Below are 19,265 nucleotides of genomic sequence, written 5' to 3'. Positions count from 1 at the left end.
CGTGAAATTTTATTAGCGGACTGACAGCTACCGAATTTGGGGTTGCGCGAAAAACGAATTGAAATAATTTATTGCAAACGTGAACCAGGAACCACGGAGCGCTTATCCTGGAAGTCGAGAAATTTTATTAGCGGACCGACAGCTACTGAAATTCAGCTTGCGCGAAAAACGAATTGAAATAATTTATTGTAAACGTGAACCAGGAACCACGGGGCGCTTATCCTGGAAGTCGAGAAATTTTATTAGCGGACTGACAGCTACCGAATTTGGGGTTGCGCGAAAAACGAATTGAAATAATTTATTGCAAACGAGAACCAGGAACCACGGAGCGCTTATCCTGGAAGTCGTGAAATTTTATTAGCGGACTGACAGCTACCGAATTTGGGGTTGCGCGAAAAACGAATTGAAATAATTTATTGCAAACGTGAACCAGGAACCACGGAGCGCTTATCCTGGAAGTCGAGAAATTTTATTAGCTGACTGACAGCTACCGAATTTGGGGTTGCGCGAAAAACGAATTGAAATAATTTATTGCAAACGAGAACCAGGAACCACGGAGCGCTTATCCTGGAAGTCGAGAAATTTTATTAGCGGACCGACAGCTACTGAATTTCAGCTTGCGCGAAAAACGAATTGAAATAATTTATTGTAAACGTGAACCAGGAACCACGGAGCGCTTATCCTGGAAGTCGAGAAATTTTATTAGCGGACTGACAGCTACCGAATTTGGGGTTGCGCGAAAAACGAATTGAAATAATTTATTGCAAACGAGAACCAGGAACCACGGAGCGCTTATCCTGGAAGTCGTGAAATTTTATTAGCGGACTGACAGCTACCGAATTTGGGGTTGCGCGAAAAACGAATTGAAATAATTTATTGTAAACGTGAACCAGGAACCACGGAGCGCTTATCCTGGAAGTCGAGATATTTTATTAGCGGACTGACAGCTACCGAATTTGGGGTTGCGCGAAAAACGAATTGAAATAATTTATTGCAAACGTGAACCAGGAACCACGGAGCGCTTATCCTGGAAGTCGAGAAATTTTATTAGCGGACCGACAGCTACTGAAATTCAGCTTGCGCGAAAAACGAATTGAAATAATTTATTGTAAACGTGAACCAGGAACCACGGGGCGCTTATCCTGGAAGTCGAGAAATTTTATTAGCGGACTGACAGCTACCGAATTTGGGGTTGCGCGAAAAACGAATTGAAATAATTCATTGTAAACGTGAACCAGGAACCACGGAGCGCTTATCCTGGAAGTCGAGAAATTTTATTAGCGGACTGACAGCTACCGAATTTGGGGTTGCGCGAAAAACGAATTGAAATAACTTATTGTAAACGTGAACCAGGAACCTCGGAGCGCTTATCCTGGAAGTCGAGAAATTTTATTAGCGGACTGACAGCTACCGAATTTGGGGTTGCGCGAAAAACGAATTGAAATAATTTATTGTAAACGTGAACCAGGAACCACGGAGCGCTTATCCTGGAAGTCGAGAAATTTTATTAGCGGACTGACAGCTACCGAATTTGGGGTTGCGCGAAAAACGAATTGAAATAATTTATTGTAAACGTGAACCAGGAACCACGGAGCGCTTATCCTGGAAGTCGAGTTTCACCGCGTAGCGGACCCGAAGCGCGGGATCCGGGAGGTTGAGAACCCGGTACTCGAAATACGCAGCGGACCCGAAGCGCGGGATGCGGGAGGTTGAGAACCCGGTACTCGAAATTTGCGGAGCGCGACTCCTATCCGTCCGCTCTACTGCGCGGTTGTTTCCAGACTGAGGAATTCTGCTAGCTGATTTTGAATTGGTGACGTCAGTTTCTGAACATCCGACATCCAAACTATGGTTTCGAACTTTGATACTATGTATGATGATGTATGATGTACGATGTACGATGTATGATGTATGATTTATGATGTATGATGATATGATATGATGTATAATGATTTTAGTTTTCACGTTTCATACAAGAAGTACACACTTTATCTCTCCTGCCGATTCCAGACTCAAGCGGCCAGGCCCTTCGATGGTCAGCCGTTGACTGAAGATATATTCTTCAGTGAACGGGTCGGCTAATAACGCTGCCGTTCTGCGACAGTCGGCGATGAAAAATTTTGCTCGTATCTTTCAAATGTGTGTTAAAAAACACTCGAAGTGTTAAGAAGCTTCGTTCTTTCTCTCCCTATCACCTTTCGAGGTCTTTAAATCACTACGCAGCGTTACATACTGTCTCATATACGAAGCATCCATTTCATCTCGTTCAAAATTAGCGCATCCGTGATGTATTACAGTTACTCTGAATTATTTTCCATCCGAATACTTTTCGAAAAACAATTTTGCTTCTGTACCCAACGTAGATACTTTACTCTCGACTAGCTAGAACAGCGTTTTGGTTATATGCCTACGAAAATTCAAGATCGAGAGAGCAAATGAAAAGTTGTTGAAATAATTAGGAATACTACTGCCACCTAAAAGTATGCAAATCGAAAAAATCACCACGAAAAATGACTTCCGGTATCACCAGAACATCTGAGCCGAGGAACTAGATCAAAGACACGCCTTATTCCTGAAAGCCCGTGTCGCATACGTATAAGCGTGGTTGCCTATGATTAGGCGCTACCACTTAGCTCAGCAACTCGGAGAAATTGCAGCGAAAAATTACTCCTGGTATCAGGAGAACATCTGAGCCGAGGAGCTTGATCAAAGGCACGCCTTATTCCTGAAAGCCCGTGTCGCATACGTATAAGCGTGGTTGCCTATGATTAGGCGCTACCACTTAGCTCAGCAGCTCAGAGAAATTGCAGCGAAAAATTACTCCTGGTATCAGGAGAACATCTGAGCCGAGGAGCTTGATCATAGGCACGCCTTATGCTTGAGAGCCCCTGTCGCATACGTGTCAAAATGGTTGCCTATGATTAGGCGCTACCACTTGGAATAAGCAACTCGGAGAAATGGCAGCGAAAAATTACTCCAGGTATTAGGAGAACATCTGAGCCGAGGAGCTTGATCGAAGGCACGCCTTACGCCTGATGGCCTTGTCGCGTACATGTAAGTTTGGTTGCCTATAATTAGGCGCTTCCATGTAGACTAAGCAAATACACTAGAAGGCTATTATTTTCCTTTTTTATTTTCATCATTATTCTTATGATTGTATAATACATAGAGATCTAAGGACCATTGAGCTATAACATAATATGTAAATATAAACTTTAAAATCAAAACCTTCGAATGATGTTGAAATCGGTCCTTTGATGCATTGTATGGACGGGTTGTTGCACGAGAAATCAACTGCGCGCAGTCCAAATACGCTGTAAGAAGCAAATCAAGAGTGATGACGAAGAAATGATCGGGTATCAGGAGAATAGACGGAACAAGAAAGAAGAGTTTAGAAAACTGGGATTTACGAATTATCCTCGTTTCAAATCAAAACTCAAGTCTCGAGCTGCGTACTGGTGTAACACGGCTGTGCACGATACGATGTATGACGTATAATACTGTATTTTCTTTATATTAAGTAACCTGTAATAAAGTAAATGGACAATTAATTTTTCCCGTAACATCTTTGTATCCCTCCAACCGTTGGTCGTTTCCTGTTCTGGATCTCTTTGTCGCACTCCTGTGAGATCTGTTAGTCCAGAAAGAATGATAAAAATCGATTCTGGAACGAAAAATACTTTTCTTGAAGAGAAAGTAACCCCTATGGATATTTACTGAAAATTTAGACGATTTTGAAGAATGCCGGAATCAATTCTTTGCATGATACACTGTATCGACGTAATTTTGCGAGAGGAATCGATTGCGCAAAATCCAAATACACTGCGATCAACGGATCAAGAGTTACTGCCAAAAAATAAGAGATCTCTTTCGTAATTTCTGTGCTTTTGGTCCTACGCTCATTTTTATGTTTTTTATACGTTTCTGGGTGTTTAATTAGTCCAGAAAGGCTTAAGCGCATCGATTCTGAAACTGAAACTTTTATGTGATCGATTAAAAATCATGCAATCAACTATATCCCTTTCAGTAGAGGAGGAATTCCCTGTAATTTACGATAGTGGGGAGCTTAACATTTTACCGCCCGTATTACACTGGGATTCGATAATTGGAAAAAGAATTCCAGGGCGATGTTTGCGTGTAAATTCTGCCAACTACATCGCAATTAACTAGTTGCATTCCAATTTGTGAATTTGTTCGCAAGCAGTGATTAATTTTCTACTGCTTATGTTATATAGATGATCATTCCTTGCTGAATAAAAACCCCATACGACATCCGAATCATACGGCATATAATATCAATTAAAATCAGTCGGGAGCATGGTGTGTTAATAAGATGCTGAAGATAACAATAAGATCATTTATGTAACAATAACTTTTTATTCTCTCCGTCCGTTAAAGCCTCGGGTATAAAACACGCTTCCACATTCATATTCGACGATAGCATTCAGTCTCGACAACCTAAGGTGATAACCATCCTACTTATTTAGAACAGGTAAAATCAAATTGCACGATTTTTTTGCTTGCTTTTTCAAACTACGGCAACTTTCATTATTCGGTGTCTTTTAAACGATCTTTCAAGTAGGAAGAACATTACTATTTAGGCATAGATAACATCGAAACACCATCGAACGATCTCAGCAGTTAGAGCCATGTACCATAATTATTATGTTCAGTAGGATAAAACAAATTTCAATTTTCAAAACCTAGTACTGAAATTTTTTCCTAACAAAAAAATAGTACAGAAACGACATACTGTAAACGTAGTGTTATACATGTGACGTAGTTAGTTATTCGAGGACGACACAGTTCAATCCTCAGCTCGATATAAGCAATTAAGCTAACATTCTTATTACGTCTTATTTAACATTTCTACATACGAAATTATCAGCTCAAGCTGCTCCGTATCTCTGAATTGGTTTTTCAAACTGAAGTCCCATAGTTCCCATACAGGGATTGAGTTACAATTCATTAAACATAAAATTAACTTTTTTTCATTTGAAGAAAAGTTCTCTCAGACTTAAAAACTTTGAAGGACTAAAAAATTTGCAAATTCTCCAATTACGCATAATGTCAGCTTGTTATTGGTAATTCTTACATTTGACCTTTCTTCATTGGATAATACTAACTTTTAAATGTATCACCTACCGCAGGTGAATGAATCAAAACACTTTTACACATTGTGAGATGAGTAAAGCCAGCCTTCTATGCTATCACCGGTGGTCCATTTAACAAACACATACATACACATGTATACATGTATGTATATTACACCTGAATATCTATACACATCTATAACAGATCGTAAAATTAACCAAGTCCGGATAATGTACGTATTATCCTTGAGATTACAGTGCCATTCTCATTATTTTCAGGGTAGTCACGGAGTAGAATTACAAATTTACGTTATGTGTAATCGTATTTTTTCTGGTCACGGGGCAAAGTAATAGAAGTTTTGAGAACATGTGTTCAATACTTGGTATTTTTACGGTTTGTGTTTAAAAAAATCTATCTCCGTTGTGCATAACTGGAGTGGTGATAAATGAGCTGGCTTGTCGTTTTGCTTGTACATATTTAAAATTCACGTTTCTTTCGGGACTTATGATGCAACATTATTTATATTTATCAAAAACTTTAAATATTGACAGGTATGTAATATCATAATATGACTACACGTGTAATGATACTCGATCATTCAAATTAAAATATCAATAGCACCCTCTTTGGCAGATAAAGAGATTCATCATAGCGTAATAAATTTCGTTTCAAATAAAAGATATGTGCCTGCAGATAGGCAAAATCTAATTTCACAATTAGGTAGAAAATCACTGAACTATAATTCACTTCGAATGGAGAATGAAAACAAAAAAAAATAGTCTTTATCATATCGTATTTAAATATTTGATTTTCACGGAAGTTTTTAATGGGTAAATGAGTCGTTGTGAGCTGAGATGATAGATGAGTTTCGACTATCTGGAGATTCAGCTTGTACAACACTGTACCGCTTTCTCAAAATTTCTTGCAGATCATTATTAGGAGTGTTTCCACGCTTTAACTTTAATGGTCCTCCACCTGGCGATCTGTAATAAACCGTTTTTGTATTACAGGAATATCGATTGCTAGTAATCTAATAACAGAATAGACTAAGACTATTTTGTCAACACATTCATGCTAGCTGAATAAGAACTCATAAGCCTTGAGGGATCCGAAAATTCTGAGTTTCTTCCAAATGCCATCGCTATCTTGGAAAGCATTATTTAATATTTCATTTGAATGTAAAGTTTACACGCTTAAATATTTGAGGAAACTAAATTGTTATCAATAGAAAACGGTAAAGTCCACTATAATAAAAGCCATAGTAGAAAATGAAAGAATAAGAAGTCAAATCGCTAAAGTAAATTGCAGTGAGATTTTCATTTCTACGAATTTAGCCCACAAGAATTATTAGTACATACGTGTGTATATGCACTGCAAAAAAAAAAATACGCATATGATTGGTATTTAATATTTTCATATAACAATCTGGAAGATAATTTAATAAGTACGAGAAATCACCATGCACTTATCTAACTTGAGTGCCACCGAATACTAAAAGAGTCGTGATATTGCACGAGATTCACTTTGTTTAACGGTCATACACGTTACCTGATTTCTGTAAGATGCGTCATTTTTACCAGCGACAATAGTCGTTTACAAATAATAAAGGGGATGTTCACCTTGCAATAGGCTTCAACTTGACCTTGTCCATTTCCTTTAGAATATCTCCCATTGATTTTTGGCTATTCAAGGGTGGCTTATGCCATTCAGATGTTGTATGATCTTGCAAACTGGCCCTTCTTGCTATGTGTGGTGTACTTGGGGGCGGAAGAGGTGGTGGTGGTGGAGGAGGGCGGGGTGGGTCGTTTGCATATGCATTTTCACTGGTCGTGTCGGACGGTGCTGCAATAGATTTCAAATACGTCAATGTGCGAATGAGCTACTTCAATTCGTCTTTCCAAATATATAATTCAGAATATATAGGCTGAATCATGCTTAGAATTCATAGCAGTCAAGTGACGCTGAAATTAGTAGGTAATAGCCTGCAGATAATATGTGTATAAAGCTTTCAGCTAGTGAGCAAACAATGAAACGTAGTAGGGCTGTTCAGGGAATTCTCATAATTATATTTCTAGATGTTTTATCGTTTGCTCTCCCCCTGAAACTGTTAGAAACAGATTAGCTGCTTATTATCACCTGCTACTTTCAACATCATAGCAGTCAACAATTCATTATCGGATTGTCAACTCATCGGTCTCGTTTCCAGTCATAACATATCTCACAGACAACTTGCATTCCATTGTTTGAATATAAGTACTCTCGTACATATACAGCGAGAGTTACTCAGGCAAGAATAATAACAGTAACAACAATAATTATTTATCAATGTCATAATATTATTAAATACAATGTTATACGTACGGTCTGTTGTTTTGATGTGTTGGACAATTGTTGCAATTTTCTCTCGCATTTCTTGTAACTCCTGTTCCAGGGCGAGCAATCTTACTTCAGAACCAAAGCTAATGGTTTCTAACAAGTCTGGCTTACTTCCAGATAGCCGCCCACTGAAAATGTGTCCCTTGTTAGCACTGTCAGTAAATAAGTTGGCAGACGTAAAATCAAATGCAGCACTTTAATGTACAATATTTTTAAAAATGTTTAGATATATTGTATATATCACTGTGCCAAATAGCAGATACTTAAAACTTTGTTACTTTCTGTTTTCTGTAATTGAATTAGTAATGTAAAAAAAGGTATTTTTATATTGGAAAGTTCCACGTTTGAAAACAGATCTTAATTCAACATGTTATCGCTCTTCCATCACTGAATAATACTTTTCAGCTTCTATTAAGGGCTTTCAAAATATCCTACGAAATTGTGTTGACGTAAATTTAAAAATCACTTGCCTAGTCGTTTTTGTTTATTTCAAGACTATATTTTTTAACTTAGCTTCTATTTCCATATTACCACTCAGCTCAACAATTTTGGAATACAGAAGTTGGTATACAACATGCTTGTTTCGTGTCTAAAAACAAATTATAATATGATATATTGCATTACCTTTCCAATCCGAATCCATTTGTATCGGCAATGTTAGAGTTTGCATCATCAACGATCATTGAATTGCTCATTGAATGTAAAGCAGTTACGCTGACATAGATTTTAGGGAGAGGCTTCAACGGTAGAAACGAACCAATTCTGCGTACAATACTACGATTTTTTCCATAGTACTTGGGTTTCTCAGCCATCTGTGAAGATAAGACAGAAAACGTGTGAAGTGCAATTTGCTATTTTGTAATCGTGATCTGTGAAAGTTCAAGTTTTGTGCATTGGAAGTTGTGAAAATTTAACACGAAATTTAGGATGGATTGTATCATAGTAGAGTAATAATCTAGGCTGAGGTGTGCAACATTTACAAATGACATTTTAGGTTACAAATGCGTGACGTAATTAGCACCATTCGTATGAAAGTATATACAAACACTATGTTCGTTACCCTGGCTATTAATTTAGGTAGTGAATAAGATCCTTGTGTTGAGAATCGTACAACACTTTGCGACAAAGTATAGCTTGAAATTGAATCCTATTTTATAAAAAATTAACTGACGCGTTGTTAATGAACTCAGGTGTTTCAAGTATTACTTCGTGATCTCACCTCAATTTGGGTTAATATAATAATATCTAGTTGTACAATTCGTTATTCTAAGGACTGTGGGCATTCGGAAAAGAAGTTTTCGAAGCCCCTATCATATACATAACTAACCACGGTGCGAAATGCTCCACTTCACCATGCTACTACGTCACTCAACTCCGCGCAAGGATACGAATACATAGTTATATTTGTATTGTACAAGGTGTGTTCTAAAACGCATTGCCATAGACCTAATTCTGATCTTTTCACCGGCGAAAGCGATTTTGTCCAATCAGAAAGCAGCTTGATTGAAAGTCCTTGCTTCAGCGGTGAAAAAAAAATTAGAATCAGGAGGATCACCATATACAATTACGTCATCTATGTACTGTCTAACTATGTACAGTAAAATGTATGAAACTATTAGTGCCTTAACTTTCCGGTTAACTTGTTCACCGTCCGAAACAAAATAAGACTTTGGTTCTATACGAATTATGTCATTGATTGCACCCCCCAGCCACGCGCCGCTGTCCTACTACCATAATATGGTCACGTAATGCCGCCATCGTAGTCATTCATGTATACCTGTACTACCCATTGCCTATATGAACTTGTATGAACCACTTGTCTACCAGCGTTACTAGCTGCTGGCGACATTTCGAGGACTGCCAGAATTACTGTGTCACCCACCTAGTTGAGTGACGAACTTGATTGTGTTAGTTATACAAGTTACACTTATTACGACACCATTTCAACAATTTTCATTTTACAGCTCCACTACTGCAGCTAAAATTGGCTCACTTATAACCCTAAGATATCCCTCCTATATGCTCCATAGGATTAATGAACAAACTTGTACATACATACATAAATCTTTCAAATGCAGTCCAAATACCATTAACATTTAATGACAATTGTATTACTGCAAAAAGTTAAATTACCACTTGATATTAATATGCTTATTCTTATCTTAAATATTAAAAAAAAAACTCATACAATTGAGGAGAGAAGATAACGTAGGGTCAGTCCTATGGGGGAGTTATTAATAATTTAGCAGGTCCGTTTTACTCAAACGGAGTATATTATACATAAAATGATTGAACAAAATTATCTTGAGTGGTGGAAAATGAAGAATAACATTACGTTATTGGTTGCCTCTGCAGGTCAACAAGTTCTCGAGGTACAGCTACGCAGTAACTCGCAGCAGAGCAGGACTTTTCAGTCTTGTATCCTGATAGAGGGTGCTTGAATATTTTGTTATCATGTCAAGCAAATTTCAGTACCATTTCTCTGTAACTGAAATTTGTACAAATGTCAATATTATTGCTTGATCCAGCCATACTCAATAATTTTTGTGGACTCTCTTGATGAACAATAGAATAAATTGTATTGCTCGATGTTGGAACTTCAGCTAACACTTCTCCTTGGTAAGTGAGATGGTGGACGTTTGGCATTGCTCCTCCAGCAATAATTCTCTCCTCGTGAATAGATCCAACGTGAATACCTTGGTCAGGTAAGTCAAATATAGTAGCCACTTCCATAGTTCGCATGTGCCAGAGAGCCAATTTTGGACCACCTCCACAGAGCTGAGGATCAATATAATGAGAATCATGTTGTACTGTATAGAATATTTTTTCACGTAGTATTATATGAGATTAGACAAAACTCCCTTAAAATGTAACAGTTCCAACAAGTGTAGATGATTTCCCAAGCCCTTATTATAATTTCTAGAATGACTTACAAGCCAATCTTCCGTAAAATCAACAGTTCCAATCCACTTGCCGAGTTTGGGTCTGTTCACTTTGTCTGCTAAGAAAGGCTTCACGACATTTGTGTTTTCTTTTTTTCTCATGTCCCACAGTCTTACTGACCCATCTTCACTAGCAGATGCCAGCTGATTTCCTCTGTTGATATTAAGACATAAGTGTAAGGGATTTATTTTCTTCGCTTTGTGAAATACGATATTCAGAGAATACCCTGTCCCTAAGTCTTTACAGTATCATTTTAAAAAGCTTAAATCAAATGTGCACAATGTAATTGTACATATGTTGTGCAACAAATAGCATACAAAGTTAGAGTTTTACATAAACTAGTTCCAAACATGGGAAAATGAAGATCGAAATGTTACTGTCGAAAAAACCTATTCACAAATTATACTGTTAGATTACATAGTTTTTTTGTTTAAGTTTTTAAAAATCGGATAATGTCTGAAATGCCTGTTTAAATTGGTTGGATCCAGATGTACATTCCACAACTCATATTTAATACCAACTCTATTCTGTCTAATCTTGTAAAAGGCTACTTCTCAACAAGAGACTACGAATTTACCTCAGTTTGAAAATAACTACTTGCAATAATTGTTTCATTTGATAATGAATGTGAGTATTCAAAATGACCCAAATGTATTATTTATTGTGAAATAATCTCTAAATGTTAATGAATTTTACTTACAAAATTGAAAGAGCATGGATGAAATCCTCGTGACCTTCAAGTGTTCTGAGTAATTTTCCATCTTCTAAGCTGAACGTATATATCTTATTATCACCGCAACCAGCATGTAATGTGTTGTCTTCGTGTGAAATTAGCATGTAGTTGACATCTGGCTTAACGTAGCTGTCCCTTAAATTATTAGAAAAGAGAAATAAAACCGGCTGAAAATAAGTGGAATATGTATGAACAAATGTAATTAGTTTCATCAATTTGTAAATACATGAAAGTTTTAATAGCATACTGTGCAATTTGATATTTACTTAACGGTTGGTATGTGAATCGTCCAGGAAACTTTAATTTTAGATACTTTATTAGAAGTCACAACCTTCCAGTCCCATCCAGATATTTCTCCTACCGTTCCGGTAATCAGAAATTTATCAGTGGCTATAATGCTGTGAACTTGTTGTTGTTTATACGCAGTGAATTGATAATTCGGCCCTCTTGGATCACAGTCATCTCCATGATAGGGACCCAGTACCTTAGACAACCTATTAGTGAATAATTTACCAATTGTAAAAGTTGATGATGTTTGTCATCATCAACTACGACAATATTCGTAAAATCACGTTTGTAAGATTAAAACCTATCACTATGGGTATGCTGTAAAACCATACAACTTAACCTGGCAGGTCGACGGATTATTGAATTACTTGAATTAAAAAATTAATCGTTTGTACTTACTCATAGACAGAAACGTCGCCATATATGTTCCCAGCTAATAAATAATTCCCATCGGCAGAAAAAGTTTGACATTGAACAGTGTTGTAAAATGATTTCTCGTTCATACCGCAAGATTTTTGTTCTAGCATTCTTGACGTGAGAGCTTGAACGGAAGCAAATGAGGCTAGCCAAGCTCTACTCCACAATATTTACTCACTTGAAGTGTGCTTGAAGCGCGCTTGGATTTTTCAGCCACGAAGTAATAGTAACTAATAAGTGACTATAAAGAGGTGGATCGCCGGAGGAACAATATGGAATTGGAATAAGGATGAACAATTTTACCGACAGATTGCTGTAAACGCTCATCTCTAAATTTTAAAAACTGGGAGCTTATTACGGTTTTTCATTTTTTTCATTTCTCGCCATCCAAGCATTATGATCAGTTGACTAAACTTTGCAAATCAATCAGAATGCTTGGATGGTCGGAAATGTGAAAAGTGAAAAACCGTAGCAAGCTTCCAAAATGGAAGGTTTCAATTATAGGTTACCGACGTACCGCCAACGGTTCTCATCGCATTTCATGTACGCAACACTCGTGGCCCGGCACGTTGCAATACCTACAAATTGTAGCTTAGAAATCTGAGACTTCTTCTTCTACAATTTACTGGTTCGTAGGTGAAAACTGACAGCACACGTTGACTGATGATATGCTATAGTAACATTATTCGTCTTGTTTATCCAATCATAGTCCTAGTCGAGTTAAAAGAACCCATAAGTTAAAAAACAGCATAATTGGAAATAAGTATGATTGAGCAGAAATAAGAAGAAAAAAAAAAAAAGTAAGATAGATAACGATACTAGAGACTAGACTCAAGAGACGATAGAGGTCAGAGACACTATACCGCAAGTAGAGATCAGTGAAGATCAAAGAAGATCAACCCCAAAAACAGCGATAACTCGTGACAATGGCGTTATCAAAATCTGTAGACATTGTTTACGAACTGGTTGGAGCTTATTTTCATAGTCTTTATACAACTCCGCTAAAAACGAAGGCTCTTACGAGGTAAAAAATAATTCGTCATATTTATGACACACTTGTAATTTTGCGAGAAGAATTTTACGTCAATGAACACTTTTCGTATGCGTTTATTGTTTGATGATTTTCCCCGATATTTCAAAAATTTTTCATATTAAAACCAACGCATATATCTTTACTGTAAGACCTTTACTAGAAATTCCAGCGAATCAGGCAAAGTGAAAAAAAAAAGTAGTACCAACACCGATGTATCACATAACTCAGAATTACTTGTTTATCACAAGAGTTTTCTATTATTAGATGGTATGTACTTTTCAATTCCAGTTGCTGCATCGCAACTTTGGGTAATTATGTATCACAGAAATTATCCAGAGCGAAGCACCTCAATCACGATAGTCTGATTGCATTCGCTTTATTCGGGTAAGTTGCTTGGCATCATGTACGCATGTAAATTTCAATGAATATTTCACTATAGTATGTACATATCGATATATCAAGAGTTCTTTGAGTAAAAGATTTGTTGGAATGATTAAAAATCACAACAAATATTTACTCAGATGCCTTATCACCTAATTGTCTAATATTTAATCATCTATTTGTAACATGTTTAACTTACTAAAAATTTGTAAAATTTTCCAAATAAAAACAAGAAAAGACGAAAAATTTAATTTACACTGTTTTACAGATAAAGTTAATTACTATTCGCGATGCTCACGATCATTACCAATGCCAGCGCCGATTATGTAACGAGGTCTGCAAGGAGTCTCGACTCTCGGCAGTTCTCGCCAACAAGCCCATTGTTGTATGTGTTGAATACCAAAATATCACATTTTCATTTGTAATTGTTCCAAATTTTCGAATATATAAACTCATCAAAATAGTTGAAGTATATGGTCAAGGTGAGGCAAATTTGATACTTTAACAAAATGTGTGTGTTGGCCGTGCAAAGTGTCTTAAGACTAAGAAACCAAAAATTATTTCAGCCTCGTGTTATAAATCAGCAATATTTTATCCTTTCCTCGCCAGGTATAAGAGACGAGTTTCAATTTAACAATTGCAACGCAGTTATTAAAAAAAAGCCGTATTCTTGTTAAGCCATCTCATCAAGTACAATACATGCATACATGGATGGGTATTTGGCTCATGATCGAAAGGTATGGGGAATTATAAGCATACTTTATATTTCGTGTGATACTTATCAACTATTGAGTTGCGATAAAACGCTAGAATTCTTTAGGCGAAAGGCATATTTTATCAATATACAATTTCATTTGATTAAATAGATCAATATTTGAATTCCAGGAATTATATTTTCGAATTGGAGATTATGTATTTACCAGATCTGAAATGTGAATGGAATTCACCAAAATGAATGGTGTATCCAAGTTTTCTCCTGCTTCGTTGCGCTGAGTTTGCTGTATGGCATTAAACTCTACACAACTAGTACCAACTTTGGAGAAGGTCAATAATTTATTCAACATGCTTTGCAGCTTCAATCTAAAATCACTTATTTTGTAGCATTCAATAAGACAATGAGATTGGTGTTTATAACGTTGTTGCGGCAAATGTATGAACAAAAAATTTTATTGTCCCAATTATTCAGGGTTCATAGGGTACCAAAAAATGAGGATATAAGATTTCCTTTCAGGATATTTTGAGGATCTCAGTAGGCAATTCACTTTTGCCCCACTGTTCCCACAACCTTCACTAATAATAGAAGTAACTTAATCTTAAGTTTGTATTGCGTTGATATTACAAATTTCAATCTCACGAAAGACTTGGCACACCACACATGTACCAAAAAATATCCATATATCGATGCTGTATCTAAAATTGTCTACAAAATGAAAATAGCTACTGGTTTCTGATTTTTTTTTACTGTAGAGTATTTTTATTCTATCCATAACATCTTATTTACTTAAAATCGATACAATCCTGTGTGATATTGTTCTAACTAGATTCGATACTTCATACAATCATTTTCCGACATGTACTGTTCTAATATCACTGAAATTGGCTTTGTTAATTATTCACGACTCCCACCTAAATAGCAATACGATTTACGGTCGGCAAAAGATTACCAAGCTTAGTTAACGAGTCACGATTTTTGCAAGTTTTCGATAATTTTTAGTCAGTTTTATTGTGTGCGTTGACTTTTAATTGACTATCAAAAGCCAAATGATAGTCGGCATGTCAGAAAGTGTACTGCCTGGGCATGTTGTACTATGGAACTTTATCTATCCAGACTCCTTGCAACAGTATCCGTTTCAGCTACTCAGATAATTAATCACCGTGTGAGCATCGCGAATACATTCTATCCGAAGACATTATTAAAATATACAGGCTATTCGTATTTAAATAACTCATCGAGATATTTTCAAAACTGAGATAGAAAAGAAATTCCTAACCAAAATTTGTAGGGTTTCAAAGGGTGCATGTAGTTACAGTGTGACTATAATATTCTAAAGGCTTCCTATGTTTTCTTTTACCTTATAATAATACAAAACTCAAAGGTTTCTCCTTAATATAGAATTTCTCGATACTAACAAAATGATACCGCTTTTTTATTTTTGCTAACTTTTGTACGAACCTTCTTGTATTGGATTTCACGTAGTTTTTTACTCATCCCAACAAGTAGTCCAAAACAGGATGCTGTATACGTTTTAGTAAGAATGCGCGAACTTCGGAACGTTCGACTTAATCGTCGCGTTCAACACTGTGACGTGTATTATCTCGTTTTATTTTTTCTTTTTAGCTTCATTTTTGGTGGACCAGTGCCTCATTATTTTTACCAGCATATCCACAAGTTAACAAAGCATTCGCTTGGGATTCTGCTGATAGAGAGAATTTTGTATACACCATGTTTCCAAGTCTTGTCATTGTACATGCTCGCACGATTTGAGGTGAATAATCCAATCTTGAATATTTACCAGTAGGATATAGCGATGCGTAATAATTAAATGTATTTACTATTTTTCAGGGAAAAACTCACGAAACATCCTACGCTCAGTTGGAGAAGTTATACTGGCCCGTTCTAGCGGCAAATTGGAAGTACTTAACACTGTTCCAATTTATCAACATAACATTCGTCCCACCAATGGTAATGAGATAGATAATATGGACTCAGAAAAATACTGATTCATAATTTTAACTACATACTTTCAAATCTTGCCAATAAGGAATACGTTAGTAGAATTTTGCAACAAAAATCGTTACATTATGTTACCAATTTATATAAATCCTAGTAATTAGCAAGTTCTAACACCATATGTATTTGTTGATACAAGTTGCATTCTTTTACAGCTACGTGTGCTGGTAGTAAATCTGATTGGATTCTTCTGGTCAATATACTTGGCCAATAAGAGGGCAAAACAAACAGCCATGGACCGAGCGCGCAAGGAATAAGAGTTAGTAAAGTGATAATGGTTTATAAATAATATTATTTTTTATACACTTTTGTAAATGCAACGCATAAGATATGACATTTAATATATTGATCATGTCGCACCAAATATAGAGCGCTATTATTCCGTCTGCGACTTTATGAAAACTTAGAATAAGCTGTTATAGCTCACTAATGGCAATTATATTTTGCTCAATTATATTCCTTATATATACATGAATATGATCCGTGTACTTATCGTTAGTATCGGACTGAGTGTAAAATGTTTCAGGGCACAAGCTAATTTCGAAATGAGAAATGACAATATTAATTGTTAAACCTATTCAAAGTGTTGGCCAAATTATAGGTATAAATAAAAAACAAAGCAATATTAAATCGGAGAAGGCGGAGAAATGAATTTCTTACCTTTACCATTATTGTCATTTTCTGCAAAGAACAATCCTGGTTGGTATTCCTACAGAGAATCCACAGCTAGAAGATCTTTCTTGTACCAATTAAGTTCCAGGGAATCCTGCAACGGCAACTAATCAATCAATAGCAGCTTGTTGACAGCAATTTATTTTTTTATCAAATAATAATGGCTTAGGGTTTCTTTTTCTTTTTCTTTGAGCTAAAAGTTTTTTTGCTCAGGTATCGATTTTCTGAAGCCTCTTTTCATTATTTGGATCTTCCAGAATTCCAGAAATATCTCGAGAACATCGTAGGATCAACGGCTGGAAATATAAAACATGATTTAACGATTAGCAGGTTTGTAATGAAGGGTAAAATTTGAAAGCATTTTGATTTAATCACACACAACAATACAGAGTATATTACAGATATAATCATCAGATATTTGCTTTAACGATTGTAACATTCTGAATTAGTAACTATTTTGTTTGTGAAGGGTTCAAAATCGGTAGCAATTTTCAAGTCTCATATTATTATTCTGTTTTGAGAACAGAGGATTGCAAAAATGTTACAGTATAAAAGTGTAATACTGCAAAGCATTTTTTTCTAAACCATTTCTTTTTCTCAATTTAATCGGGAATTGGTCTTCGTAAGAATTCAACAATTAAAAAGAAAAGAAATATTGAAATTTCGAAGCTACTCGAGCAGCCTGTGGAGGTATCGCTACCATTTCTATTTGACTAGGCTAAACAGGATGAAGCTGTAGAATCCAAGTTTTTTCTAAAATTTCTCTAAGATGCCTGAATCGACTCGCCATTTTATTTCACTTAAAATTAGATACTAGGTACGCGAAATTACTATTCATTCATTTATTTAAAATTTTTCGTTACTCATGTCATACTCAAATACACAATCACGAAGGCTTTTGGAAGAAAGAATTCTAAATTAGGTCGATATTTGCTCTGAATTATTTTTTTTTCAAAATTAATTGCAATATTTACATTTTGAATTACGAAATTTGTTTGACAACTCTTTGAAAACGTTTGAAAAAACAAAAATTAAGTTCTCGTGAAAACTTCTTCGTAAATATATTGAATTTTTTTGAAAATTATCATTTGATTTGTACGTCACCTATTTACGAATTGTTAATAAGGTATGTAGACTTCAACAGAGTTAATGGTTTCTTGAAAAGATAAATAATTATATCCACGATTGCTTAGTTTATTTTTTTTTGTTCAATGACCTAATTCAACAAGTTTTTTAGAGCAGTGAATTTGCTCAAATTTAATATTGGCGACATTTACATTTCTCTTGAAACGTTTTTGAAAGCGATAACGAGCAATACCTACTCGCATTTTCAAGTTATTCGTTGCTGTAAGACGCACATATACGAATGATCAGAAATCCATCACAACAGACACTTCGTAATGATGTTCAAATATGAACATGCTTCCACCAAGTATAATGGAAGTAATATATTAAAAATACATTTCATGAATATTTGAAATAGGACTGGCACATTATTTTCTTCCTACGCACTATGCGAAGATTTGCTACCGCGGGTCACCAGTATTTCAGTGCAGGGTATTGACATCCGGCATAGAAGTATCGGGGTCCATTAGTGCAATAACAACTAAATATACGGTTGATTTCATTAATGCTAAATTAATTATTGGATTTAAATATAACCGTCAATAATGCACACTTTGCGCATAATATTAGAACCGATGGTACAACTGATGTGTTTTACGAGGGGGGCGGGGATAAAAGTCGCACAACAATACCACGCGAGAAACTGAACCTCGGACATATCGAAAGGTCATTTGGTGAGGGCTGAAAAAACACTGTACTTCCCTATTTCTATTTTTTTCATAATGTTATGACAAGGCCTCGGCGTACGATCAACATTGTACTCATAAAAAAAAATATCATTCGAATGAATTCTATTATTTCAGTGCTTCATTGTTAGTGCAATATTAATATTCTTTTATGACTTTGTTGTTAGAATAACTGTTATATTTACTAGTATATATTAAAAATTAACTTCAGTACCTTTTTCAGTTGAACCATATATCTTTTGAACCGATGCCTGGTTTCTCATTCGGTACCTCATTAATAATATAAAGGTATTACACGTCTTAGACCAATGAGTATTATAGAACGAATCAACATTGAACATTTCATTTTATAACGTGTGTGGGCGTATCATATTTTTTTTCACTAAATAACGCACTCAAACACACGGGGCTGTTCATCTTAAATCTTTCAGAGTCGATTATTTCAATTGTTTTTTTTTTTTAATATCTTGATATCATTTTTCTTCCATCATCATACGCTGAAAATTTCGCTGAATATTCATGGTACAAGGAGTCGAATGGTAAAAAAAAAAATAAAAAATGTCGAAGAGTTGAACAAAACTTTCGAAAAACAACATTTTGCGATCGGATTAGAATGAACAGCCCCAAATGTATATTATAATATGTTTACATGTTGGGGTCCATAACTTGCGATAAACAAGTTGGATCGTAATTCAGTGACTAGCTAAATATAATAAATAAATATAATAAATAAATAAATAAATCGATAAATAGGTATTAGAGTATTGTATAAAATACTGAACCAGT

The 19,265-nt window shown here is 35.7% G+C and overlaps 3 protein-coding genes across 8 annotated transcripts; 1 reads left to right on the top strand and 2 right to left on the bottom strand.

Annotated features, from left to right (window-relative positions):
- Positions 1-4,357: 4,357 nt before the first annotated feature.
- Positions 4,358-9,476, bottom strand: LOC124186889 (mitochondrial fission regulator 2-like). Of its 6 annotated transcripts, none has more exons than XM_046578982.1 (5): positions 9,248-9,476; positions 8,095-8,282; positions 7,456-7,622; positions 6,714-6,936; positions 4,358-6,077 (listed from the first exon to the last, which is right to left on the bottom strand). In XM_046578982.1, exons 1-5 carry the CDS (start codon positions 9,317-9,319, stop codon positions 5,918-5,920), a joined length of 810 nt encoding a protein of 269 aa, XP_046434938.1. In that variant the 5' UTR covers positions 9,320-9,476; the 3' UTR covers positions 4,358-5,917. The 6 variants fall into 6 exon arrangements, with proteins under 6 accessions (XP_046434938.1, XP_046434939.1, XP_046434943.1 ...); XM_046578983.1 differs by having other exon boundaries at positions 7,456-7,598; positions 9,248-9,409; XM_046578987.1 differs by lacking the exon at positions 9,248-9,476 and adding an exon at positions 9,098-9,171.
- Positions 9,477-9,883: 407 nt separating this feature from the next.
- On the bottom strand, positions 9,884-12,327 carry LOC124186888 (THO complex subunit 6). Its single transcript, XM_046578980.1, has 5 exons — positions 11,834-12,327; positions 11,413-11,640; positions 11,114-11,281; positions 10,404-10,566; positions 9,884-10,248 (listed from the first exon to the last, which is right to left on the bottom strand). The coding sequence occupies exons 1-5, from the start codon at positions 11,959-11,961 to the stop codon at positions 9,928-9,930; spliced, it is 1,008 nt and encodes a 335-aa protein (XP_046434936.1). The 5' UTR covers positions 11,962-12,327; the 3' UTR covers positions 9,884-9,927.
- Positions 12,328-12,502: 175 nt separating this feature from the next.
- LOC124186890 (peroxisomal membrane protein 2) lies at positions 12,503-16,626 on the top strand. Its single transcript, XM_046578988.1, has 5 exons — positions 12,503-12,875; positions 13,173-13,268; positions 15,604-15,751; positions 15,829-15,948; positions 16,152-16,626. The coding sequence occupies exons 1-5, from the start codon at positions 12,778-12,780 to the stop codon at positions 16,251-16,253; spliced, it is 564 nt and encodes a 187-aa protein (XP_046434944.1). The 5' UTR covers positions 12,503-12,777; the 3' UTR covers positions 16,254-16,626.
- Positions 16,627-19,265: the final 2,639 nt, after the last annotated feature.

Source organism: Neodiprion fabricii, chromosome 7 (genome assembly GCF_021155785.1).
Source record: "Neodiprion fabricii isolate iyNeoFabr1 chromosome 7, iyNeoFabr1.1, whole genome shotgun sequence".
Lineage (NCBI taxonomy): Eukaryota > Metazoa > Arthropoda > Insecta > Hymenoptera > Diprionidae > Neodiprion > Neodiprion fabricii.
Note: the sequence above shows the minus strand (reverse complement) of the source record. Positions and strands in the feature narration are given on the sequence as shown.